This window comes from Cygnus olor, chromosome 3, assembly GCF_009769625.2.
Source record: "Cygnus olor isolate bCygOlo1 chromosome 3, bCygOlo1.pri.v2, whole genome shotgun sequence".
NCBI lineage: Eukaryota > Metazoa > Chordata > Aves > Anseriformes > Anatidae > Cygnus > Cygnus olor.
In genome coordinates, this window is record NC_049171.1 from 64,561,252 (window position 1) to 64,573,564 (window position 12,313).

The 12,313-nt window shown below is 39.3% G+C and overlaps 1 protein-coding gene across 5 annotated transcripts in view; it reads left to right on the forward strand.

Moving 5' to 3' along the window:
* PHACTR2 (phosphatase and actin regulator 2) overlaps nucleotides 1-10,258 on the forward strand; it is a 138,117-nt gene extending 127,859 nt beyond the window's left edge. For all 5 annotated transcript variants that reach the window (XM_040553358.1, XM_040553354.1, XM_040553357.1 and 2 more), the window contains 2 exons: nucleotides 827-903; nucleotides 5,033-10,258. In XM_040553358.1, coding sequence (XP_040409292.1) covers nucleotides 827-903; nucleotides 5,033-5,048 — 93 coding nt within the window. In that variant the 3' untranslated portion in view covers nucleotides 5,049-10,258. The remainder of the gene's footprint in view (nucleotides 1-826; nucleotides 904-5,032) is intronic.
* Nucleotides 10,259-12,313: the final 2,055 nt, after the last annotated feature.

Sequence of the window (12,313 nt, forward strand, 5' to 3'; positions counted from 1 at the left end):
AGGCTTGCACGCCAGATGAGATTTCTTTAGGGATTAATGAAATGATACTGCTTTTATTTAAAATGGGGAAAGAAAAGAGGGAGCAAGAAAAAACTGGCATTTCATTTAGCAGTGAAGGTAGGAAATCATTTGTCATAGAAACAAAAACCTTTCTAATATACAGTAGAATTTTTCAGAAATTATATGTATTACCTGATGAAGTAAATTGCTTATTGTTCTTCTAATGTAAGCAACAAGCACTGGCATTTGTAAAGTGCACTAAATTTCTGCTGTTCTTTAGTATTTGCCAACTGAAAACACAAGCCTGAAATGTCCAAATATTTCATGCAATTTTTCATAAAATTAATCAAGCCAAGTGACTAATTCGCACTTAAAAAGTGCTATTCATCTTGCATCCCTGAAGTCCTGTCTCCAGTGGGAGATACAAGGATCCTGCTGTTTGTACAATTACCGTGCAGGACCTGTGATTCATTGGCTCCTCTGGGGCTTTGCGTGGAGATACAGTGCCCTTGTAGATGCATATTCAACAGGTGACTGTTGAGGTAACAGACTCCCTTCTCCTTTTTTCATCTGTAGCAAGTGCCATATTGCAGTGCAGGGTTGGCTTGTCCACTGCAGTATATTTTGTCTTTCTTTGTTGTTGTTTGATGCTTTGGTTTTCTTTGTAAGGTACTGCTACAAATAATTGTAAGTGGAAAGAATTCATTCATGTTTATGATCAGAAAGGTGTGAGAGCCACCAGAGTAGGGCTAGCTTCCTCTCAGACTCTGTACTTTCCTTACAATTCATGTTTCATATGGTTGAATATATATTTATTGTTTATTAGGCAGCAATACGGAAAGAACTGAATGAATTTAAAAGCACAGAAATGGAAGTACATGAGGAAAGTCGGCAATTTACCAGGTGGGTGAATCCATCTTTTTGCATAAGTCAGAGAGATGACAGCTGCCATCTGCTTTTCTTCAGGTCCTCTGCAGTTGTCTCATAATTAGTTCCATCAACAGATTCCTGCCATGAGTCCCCTTGAATTCCAGCTGAATCCCAGCACTGATTCTGGTGGGATGCACAGTATTGCTGATGCAGTCCCTGAAGTTGGTAGGGCAGTGAAGGTGACTGCAGTGGATTAGTTGCTAAATGGAGAAAGATTGGGAAATCTAGACAATAATCCTTTGAAAGGACTCAGCTTTTCTCCCAGATGAATTTATCAGTCCTCAAGCATATAAAAGGGGTCTTCTGGCAGTACTGCCTTGGTCATGGAAGTATGCATTTTTGCAGATACGTTTGGTAAGTGAAAACTAGATGATGTGTTGAACCTAAGTCTGTCGATATTATGGGGAGCTTCCTATGAGTCACGTAGGCTCCTGCCAATAGTTTCTGTGGAACAAGGCAGACTCTAATATTCTTTGTTTGCTGCTTGTAATGTTTTAATCAGGAGTTGTTTCATTCTATGTATTGGATAACACCAAGATGTTGTTTGAAGCATTATTGTTTAAAGAGCTCTAAAGTGTCCATAGTTTTTAGTAGGACTTAAAAACTGGCAGAGTTATTCCTGGGAGGAGAGAGGTGCTTTCTGCCATCCCCATGGCATCTGTTCGTAAATTTTGAAATTATAAAGGCTGAAAACTGACACCAGCAAGCAGAACTTGCTGTTAGGATCAACCTGCATTGAAAACATAGTATTACTGTCTTCACTTCCACAAAGAGTTATCAGATACAGCTGGCCTAGACTAGGTCTCACAATTTCAGTCAAACTTAAGATCCTAGCAGGTGAGTGTGAATCCTGTAATTAAAGAGAGTGTCAAAATGAAAATTCACAACGAGAGATGGATGTTTGGTGATTTCTGGCATTTCCTTATTTAGAGCTTGGTTTCACAACTTTACTGATCTTTTTTCACCAAATCAAGATTTTTTATTTAATAATATATACACACTTCTGTGTAGATATAACATGAAAAAATTAATTTTCAAAAAATAAACCAGTTTCACAGAGAGCAAAACTAAGCCAGGAGATGAAAAAAGAGGCAGGGTTTTAATGAAGTGTCACATTCTGACAATTAGAAAACGTCCTTTTCAGATATGGATTTCTATATTCTCGTTTGGCTTCTGGGGTCATTATCTTTTCAGGTAGTAGGAAGTGTATCTTCTTCAGAACTATAGCAATATTAATTAAAAAAATAGACTTCACAAGTGAGAAAAGGAAAATGAGCAGGAATAGAAATCTTTCTGTGTGCTGAGAGAGATGAAGTGCAACCCCTTGCTGAAGTTGTTTGATTTTCTGAGTTGCATTGCAGTATAGGAGCATAAGTATGGATACGCATGAGTCACACAAAAAGAATCAGATACTTTTTCACTAGAATTGAAAACAGTTGAGACTGATTACAGTAGGATTCTTGAAAGCTGAACCAAAAATCTCAGGGATTTTTTTTTAAGTGAAAACTTTTTTTGAGGAGGGCATTGAAAAATAAAGTCAAAAATAGGCATGGCCAGATTGTGATAAATATAGGCAATGATTCTGTAGGGTCCTGGAGGAATTTCAACCTGAGGGAGATCAGATTCTCCCTGCTCCCTCCCTACCCTTTATTTTCACTGGATGTGTTGTGGAGCCACTGCACAAAACTCTAAATAGAGTAACACTAGGAAAAGCCCATTAAGGTAGCTAAATTAATGCAGATGTTTTAAGTCAGTTGCAGTTTTGAACATAAAGAGGTTCAGTTTCCTCGTGGATGTCTCATTAAAAATGATGTAGTTCACAATTACATTTGGATTGATGCAACAACAAAGTGATTTTTTTATGAAAACTGTAGACAAAAGTCTCCAGCCAGAGAAGAAGTCAGTCTTTTTTTAAAAAAAAAGGTTTTGAAGGATGATGACTGAGATAATGCAAACTTGCATGGGCAGCAGGTTAACAAATGTTTATTTGTGAAGTTCTATGATAGAATGAGACAAAAATAAAGCTGCTTATTAAACAAAAATGTCTTACAGCATACAGTTAATTAATCAATATAAGAAGCTTTATTATTATAGTCAGTATTCACAGTATCTTTGAATTGTTCAAATTTGATGTTAAACTTGGAAAAGAAAAGCCACTGTTTTTCATTTTTCATGATTTACTGTAATGACTGTCAGCAGAATGGTTTTTCTACTCCTAGTAATTTAGATTGATTCCTTCTGTTATTTTGTAACAGAATCCAAGAAACTGAGTTTCTAAAAATACAGGAATAAACAAAAGTTTGGGAAGAGGATATTAGCAGATGTTTATAAAGTGCTTCTAATGGAAATGCTATATATAGTCCAATATATTGTTGTTCTACACAAATACAAAAACACCAAGTCTTTTTTGCAATGTACTGTACCCTCACTTAGCAGATGAGCTGCATCCTTGTGAATGTCAGCTTTTGTGTGTATCTCCTGTATTTGAAAACTGCACCCCTGTATTGTGCTGTACCACATTGCTGAGGTAATGTGGGGCTTGTTTTCTTTTTTCTGGATCTATTAGGAGAAAATGTGTCAAAAACTTTCATAAACCCACTGTGGTAGGTGGATCATTAACTGTTCTGTCTTAAAGTTGATGCACCTTTTACTCCTCCATGGACACACGCACTTTTAAAACCATTTAAACGGATTTAGAAATCTGGTAATGGATACACTGAGCACCTGGTATCAGCACCCTCCTTCGTCTCCCTCTTGGATTCACTCTGTTTAAGCTAAGTTAGAAGTGCTGTTGCTGTAGGCTCCCAACTTATTCTAGAAAAGATTGGTGACACCCTTGGTGCAACCCATGTCTCTCTGTCCTTCATACAGGTAATCTGGAGTGATGTATATGCCTTATCTAAAACTCTAAAAAAAAAAAACGGCAAGGTGTATTTGGGCCTTTATCTGCCACAGCTGGCAAAAATAGGAAAAAAGCATCTGCAGTGCTATAAAATCTGTTTCTTATTTAAAAAAAAAATCTAAATATTATGTTAGCCTTATTTGGCAGAAGGATTGAAATACGGAAAGTTAAGTTTTATGGCTCAGCAAGGCTTTTCTGATTTACTGACAGTATCTCCAAATAGTACATGCAACGTGACTCAGGCTGTGCTGGTAAACAAAGCGAACTGGAAGCTCTTCTCCAGCCCTAAGGCCAGCAGGCTTGGCATGGCTTGAATTCCTGGGGCTAACCTCTTCCCCACCACCACCAGGCGAGTTATCATAGTGTCCTCCCATGTCCAGTCTGCCCCTTGGCCTGCGCTCACCCTGCCATGCCGAGGCAGTATCTGGAAGAGCGGTGGTTGACCCAAGCAAAGCTGTGCTAGGGACCATAGTAACAGGTGAATCATAGAAACATAAGGTTTGAAAGGACCTACAAGATCATCAACTGTCTTCCTGTCACCAATACTACTCACTAAGCTACTAAATCATATCTCGTAGCTCCTCGTCCAGGCGCTTCTTGAACACTGCGAGGGACAGTGACTCCACCACCTCCCTGGGCAGGCCGTTACAGCGCCTGACCACGCTGAGAGAAAAAGTTTTTCCTGATATCCAATCTAAACCTCCCCTGGCTCAACTTTTGGCCATTTTCTTGAGTCCTATCATTAGTTATCTGGGAGAAAAGGCCGACCCCCTCCTCATCACAACCTCCCTTCAGGAAGTTGTAGAGTGCAATAAGGTCTCCCCTGAGCCTTCTCTTCCCCAGACCAAACACCCCCAGCTCCCTCAGCCGCTCCTCACAGGACTTGTGTTCCAGGCCCTTCACCAGCCTTGTAGCCCTTCTCTGGATCCATTCCAGGGCCTCAATGTCCTTCTTGTAGTGAGGGGCCTAAAGCTCAATACCGTACTCGAGGTGTGGCCTCGAGTATCACAGAATCACAGAATTGTAGGGGTTGGAAGGGACCTCCAGAGATCATCGGGTCCAACCCCCCTGCCAAAGCAGATTCCCTATAGCAGGTTGCACAGGTAATTATGGTATGGGCAGACATATGCCAGCACCTGAGCCTCACCATAGCCCTGTGTCAGTTGCAGAAATATAATTCTGAATGGTTTATCATTTCAGGTTTCATCGTCCATAATTGTTCGACCACATCCCATCTTTCATGTAACAATTTTCTTTGGGGAAATCATTGCGTCCTGACGACCCGAGATTGCACTGGAACTTGACTGAGCGTGAGCGTGTCTTGCAGCTTGCCCTGAGGTTAATGAAGGATGTGGCCCTTGTCTTTATCAATGAACAAATGATTTGACTAGGAGCAGAACCTATATGAAGTGTTTGTTTTAACAAAGATACATCTCGATGCTAAGACAGAGCATGGTCCTGTGGCCAGCCCACAGAGACAAGTTGATGGCCTTTTTCCTCGGAGCTTGACAAGTCAGGAAGAGCAGAAGACAATCGCTTGAGAGCCTACGGCCAAGATCTCATCAGAGCTTGTGGCATTGTGACTGAGGGTAACTCAGGGGGGAGCATGAGAAGGACTGGGAGAGCAGGGGGAGAGATTTCCCTTGTCAGTCAGCAGAGAGCAGCGGGGTGGGTGGCACTGCATAGGGATGCACTTGGCCAGTGGGAGGAATCATTTAAAAGAAAAAAAAAAAAGGAGAGTATGAGCAGCTGTGCATGTAGTTTTTAGTGGCTACAGCCTGTCTGAGAAAGACAGAAAGCCACAAGTCCTCATGTCATCAGTACTTAGTGAAGAACTGTAATTTTCTCTGGTGCCAGTAAATACAGTTGCCAGAAATTAGTCCTATTATAACTCAGATGTCTTTTTTAAAATCCTGATGAGCATGCTTCAAGAAAATACATTGAATGTTCATACAGAACAACAAGTCATATATTTTTCATTTTTTAATGTTGATGTGCTCTGGATCCTCGGAAATACGTAAACAGGATTCGAAGGACAAAGGACATGCGACACTATGAATGCAATGAAGCGATTCGTGTTTAGAAACACTCCTTTCCACCTGTCATTTGTCATTCAAACCAGAGGGATCGTTATCTTCTGCACCTATGGCAGGCAGTAGTGGCAGCTTCAACATCACGCTAGTGTGAGTCCAAACTCAGAATTGGAATGGGGCACAGAAGTCCTTACCGGCAGGTTTGAGCAGTGATTGCTGATGTGATGTTTTACATGTAAGAACCCTTGCACTGCTTTTAGGAAGGACTCGCAGGGGAATCAGTGTGTCTTCAGCCCGCAGTCTCATGAAAGCTAACCGAAAATCCTTAGAGCGTCTGCAGCCTGTTGTTGCTCAGTGTGAAGAATGCTTCTTAGATCCATAATTTTTTATACTATCTTGAAATTGTGTATGTGAAGACAGTGCTATTCAAATTAAGTGGTATGGAGTGTGAAAGGCAATACATGCTTTTTGTAAGTTGGCACAAAAGCCTATTAAAAAGCCTGTGGCGTTGTTTACACTAAGGAATTCTCTGTCATATATTAGCACTTATTTATCCTTTGAATTAATGTACACAACATTTGGGGGGGGGGGTTCTGGAATTCACATATACATACATTTAATGCAGTATTACAATATATATGCTATTTATCCTTTCTAATGTGTGTACATATTACAATTTATTTTTGTCTTTTATGTGCCCTGTTTAGTTTTTTAATTATGAAGTGTAAGTATTTCTTTTTCAGGCAATAAAAGGTCTGTGTAGATGTGATTCTTACCTCAGAACCTGCAGTAGATTCATGTGGAATGTTTTTACGTTATAGAATTGATGATTTTGTTGTTTTAGATGTCAGCCTAAAGGCAGGAAGGCAATTTAGTTGCTTTAATTAGATCTTCCTCTTTACTGATATTTACAGCAAGATCAGGTTTGCATAAATGTGGTGGATTATTTTAGTAAAGAGCACTTGAAGTAACAGGAGAGTGCTTTCCAACAGCTGGCATCCTATTATTTTTAAATGATTTGACAAACCTTTAAAGAAAACACAACAGATTTATATAACTGTTAGGATCGCTTACATCTTAGTAAAAATGCAATGACGTACAATCCAAAAATATCAATAACCAAATAAAATAGCCATCTACTTGCTTGTAGCAAAGATGAGGGACGAGCACCTTCCTTTTTTAATGGAATCAATAAGAGGCATTAGGATTCCATTTGCAGAAAAGAGTTCAGCTTCTGCATGGCCCATCATTTTATAAATATAGAAACACCACTTTGACATCAAGGAAGCAGTGAAAATGTATTCTTTGGCACTAAATTATACAGAAATGATCAGGCCATTAGAGTGAAGGTTTGTCAGCAATTCTGGTAGAATCCTTATTCTTATTTTTAGAATTTGAAGACCAAACTTAAAAACTTACACTAGCACTTAATAAATAATTCTTCTGCTTAAGGCTTCTTTTTTTTGTTGCCAAGTTTGGAAGTGTGTGTCCAAAATCCTATAAAGGTCTACTATGTTGACTTTTAAGTATAAAACACAATACTTCAAAGAAAACAAGTTGGAACAATTAAGTAGACATTAGTGCTGCCTTAATCACTTTCAAACATTTGGAAGTAGCAAAGATACGCAAGGCAGAAAGATGGCTGGGGCACAGACCAATAGCTTTGGCCAAGGTCAGGTCAGACCATATAAACTTGACAAAAGATAGCTATTCCACTGACATGCCAGGGTATGCAAGGGCTACAGAAGTGAACTAACATTTGTTAGGCTACTAGGATGAAGTGAACCAAGTGACATTACAAGAAGACATTCCTCCACACCAGACCAGGAACACGGACAGCAAGAAACATGCTGCCTTCTCATTTCAGAACTAAGACACAGCGATGAGGATACAACTTCTGGCACAGGCATTCTCAAGCTGTGTTTTGCCATAAGGCATGAGGATACATAGGTGAGGCATCACTTAGGCTATCCTCTTCCTGGTTTCTTTTTTTTTTAAAAAAAAAAAAAAAGTATTCACTACAAGCCATTGCTACAGGCAGGGTACTGGCCTGGCTGGAGATGCTGAGTTATCCTTTATTTCTCATGTAATTTCTTAATACTTCCATGATAATCAGATGCATTCTTTGGCCCGTGGTTCATCCAACTACTTAAGCAAATGTATGTAACTGGACAAAAAGAGTTGCCTTTATTGGGACTTATGTAAAAATGTAGTATATATGCAGAATCAGAACTATAAACTATCCATTGTGTATTGTACTCATGCACAGGCTTAGAATTGTACATATTATTTTTATATTCTAAGTATCAACTGGCAGGACAGCAACAACTGTAAAGTGTTACCCATGCAATAAAAAGTGAGATTTTGGTATGTTACTATGAAGCAAGTTTGCTTTACCTTATTGACCTGCCTAAAGCAGAGCTTCTACTATATCTCCTGGTCCTCTGAATTGATTTCAAACATCTTCAAGTTGCTACAAGAGCCTGTTGGAAAGAATATGTGATGTAACTAACTCTCCATGATGCTGCATGCCAGTCAGCAGGGAAAAATCGGGACAAGTTCTGAGAAACTCCTGAGTGAGCAGTCCTCGTGGAAAAAAATTAGAAGATGTAGAAAGGGCAAAGAAAAAAACAGCACTTCTCATGCAACAAGTAGTACTGTCGAGCTGGCTAAAAGAGATCAACATGTTAATTTTTATGTGATTGGACGGTTCATTTAAATGTCATCCAAAACATGTGAGAAACCTTACACACATACCTATGTTCCACAAAGTCAGATGTGAACTCAGATGTCTGCACCCACGCAAGAGAAAACGAGTGACCAGAAACTGTGGTTTCTGAACCCACCCCCTGGGTCATGTTTATTGGCATGATTGTGCATTGCAGCTGTAGGTGTAGGGGAATGGATGCTTAGGCAAATCCTAATTTGTTCTTCACAAGACCAATTGAAATGGTTCTAGGATCTCTGTCTACTTTCAGGTAGCATGAAAGTCCTTATAGTTAGTCCTTATAGTTGAAATCTGTTCTTTCAAATGAAAAATAGAGTATTTGAAGTTTCTTGAAATGTGATAAATGTGCAGAGTCAAAAAGTAGGGGAAAAAAAAAAAAAAAGGCTAAATGCCAGTAATTATTTAAGCTAAAATCTATTTCAAGCAGTGGTTTGAAATGATGTAGGACCAGGAGCTGTGACTCTTCCAAATCACTGAATGTATTCACAGCCACTTGCAGGTCTGCAAGGCTGCATTTAGTTGCTGGATTTATCATTTTCCTACAGCTCAGCCTGCTCCTTGCTGCGGGGCGGTACTTTGGGCAGCTCTCTGCCTGGTTATAAATACGGCCTGAGCCCCAGTTTTGTATCATCACAGAACAGATGATTAAAACATCGTGTTTAATCAGGCCAGGCTGGGCCATGGCAGCCTGGGTGCCCCACAGCCTGCACCCCAAGGACCCCCTGTCTGAGCACTGCTGGCGTCCAAAGTAGGGACAAGAGCGTGAGCCCTTCTCCTCACGTGCATGCTAATGCTTTCATCGTAACGTAAACCAAGCTCGAAGCCTACATTTGTGCATTAAGTTGCCAGGTATACCGGGACTGCGATATTTACTGCTTTCACATCATCATTTTTCATTTGTATCTCATGGAGTTAAGACCTGTGCCGCTGCTGTGAACATACTCAGGGTGAAAAAACAGAATAAACTTGCCTCCTGCCTTTAGGAGCTCTCACATTTAGCTCCATTAGTGTTGCTATCTGTATTTTTATTGTACAAAGCTCAGTGCAATACTCACTGCTGGGACCTAGCTTTTGATGGACAACAAAAATAAAAGCAATTCCAAAAGTTTTTATTAGGTTGATACTAAAATATTTCAAGGGTCAAATAAAAAGAAACGTAAATTCCCCAGAACACATCAAAGTTTCTGTTTAACAGGCACCTGGAAAAAATATGGAAGTGTATCTATATAGAAAAAGGGAGGAACAGAGTAAAAACATATTTCACTGTAATGTTTTGACAGGTTTCTATTTATTAACTTTAATGATTAATAAGGTCTTGTTTCATTTTGTCAGTGTTCCCATCTTGTTTCAGGATTTTAATGGAAATAGAGCTCATACGAACTAGATATGCCATTTCACCAATATTTCATTGTTTTCTAGAAGCTAAATATTGCATTGGATAGGAACAAAGAAATTAATGGTATTCTCTGTATCTCCTTGTTCAATCATTAGTTCTTTATATAAAAAGTCTTGCAATACTATGTCAAATTTAACCACATTTGAGCATTGTTATAGTAAAATGTTTCTAAACATATCTTCTCTTCCTTTCACTACTTTGTGTGGTGGTATATTGATTTGTAAACTTGTATAAATTTTGGAATTAAAGAAATACTGTGTTTTGGACAATTATTTTAGCTGGTATGATTTTAAACAAAACTAAAAGATGTCAATGGATTGTCTCAACGGGCATCTGGATGATTTGGGGTGGGAAGGGTGTGGAGGTGGCTCAAGTTTATGTCCCTTTCCAGTTTTTTATACAGCAATTGCTCGAAGAATAGAATAGAATAGAATAGAATAGTTCAGTTGGAAAGGACCTACAAAGACCATCACGTCCAAATGCTTTACTCTGTAAAGCAGTATTAATATGCCATGTTTCATAGACCCACCTTTACCTTAAAAAAGGGGCTTTCAAGAATCTCTGTTTTCTGTGGCAGAGCTGCAGCTGACGGCCAGGCCCAGGGCACTGCTCAGTACTGAGCATCCTTGTGCACTCAACTCTCACTCCAGTCTGCGAGGGCACCTCTCAGAGGTGACGCCGGTCCGAGGGCTGGGCGACCCATCCACCGCAGGCGCTGGTGGTTCAGCTCCAGCAGGGTCTTTGGAGGGTCTGGTAAAGCCAGGAGGTTTCTACGTGCTGAATTTACTGTGAGCAGGATTGTGGCTACAATTGCCTGAGATGAAATTTTGGTCGTACTGCCTTTTCACGGGAATTCATTGGAACTATTATTTTGCAGCATGTAATGGAGAGTGTCACCTACCAACAGGCATCGGGCCAGTTCTTTAATGTTTTTATTAATATGATTAAAAATAGAAACTAACTATGCTCAAAGTAATCTGCTTGAGCTTCACTAGATGTTCCCATTTACAAGTAAAATAAAGCAAACAAAATTCCTGACGTGATTCCCCCCCTGCCCATCACGCTGGATAGTTATTGATGACTATAAAAAATGTACCTGAAATGTTAGCAAATTAGAATTGCTGGCCTTTTGAAATGTACTTTCCACATGTTCAATGACTTTCAAAAGATGGGAGGCTATGGGGAATCAATACTCCCAAACTTTTCAGCTTATGCAGTATTTTAAATAACAATTATAAAATTAATGCATTTACTTGTATTTTAGCTGTTTGACCTAAAGTGATTGGTAACTCTAAAGAAGTAGCTGGTCTGATACTGCATTTTACACAGGTGTATGGATATTTGTGAATGTAAATAACTGGAAATGTTACAAATCATAGCTGCTTCTTGAGGTTTTATCTGTATGGTAGTATGTACTTATAAACACATACACACACACAAATATATTCCAATATTGTTATCTGAAAAATAGAATATGTACTATCTTTTTTTATACAGGGCATAGACTATGCTTCTTTTATGGTGTTTTTATTTCACAAGCAAAAAAATGTGTGCTGCCTAGTTGTACAGTACTGTAGGATACTCTGCTGTGCACAGTTCCAAGTGCCTTAGACAAGTGTTTAGCTTTGACTTACAGATATATATGAATGAATATAAGTAAATATAAAATGAAGAAAATTACCTCAATAAAATTGTTCAGAAAATCTTTACAGAAAACATTTCTGTTCTTGAATCTTCCGGCAAGCACATGGGTATGTGTAATGGAGTTAAATTCAGAAAGCAGTTTCTTGCTGGGAAGCAATCTCCAGAGATTGAATTAAAAGTCACTCTGCATGGAAATGAAATGAAAAAAAGTTCCTGAAACCTTCCCTGAAACTTTGGGAGTCCTTCGATCATACCTGGTAGCTCTGTTGTTGGTGGTGTACTCCTGCAGAGTTGCGTTCAAAGTGGAGATATGTCAAAAATACAAAGTTAGTGTTGTAGCTTGGTGGTTCAGAGGCCTAATTTATGCTCCCAGCTTCAGATGTTAATTTATCAGCAATCTGAGTGGAATAACTTCATTGACATCAGGTCAGCACCACAATCCCACCTACAGCATCCAGACAAGTCTGCTCTGCAGAGCTGAGGGCTGGCCTAGCCTGCAGCCTGCCTGCCAGGCCTTCAAAGCGATGGATAGCAACTTTCACTCTGTAATTACTTCGTAATACCTTTTGCTTTGCAAGAACTAAGAGAAAAATTACTAGTATGGATTTTCTGACATGGAAGGCAAATTGTTGATAACGATAAAGGCGGACTTCCAGCACAGTGCTTTTTGGGCAGTAGTG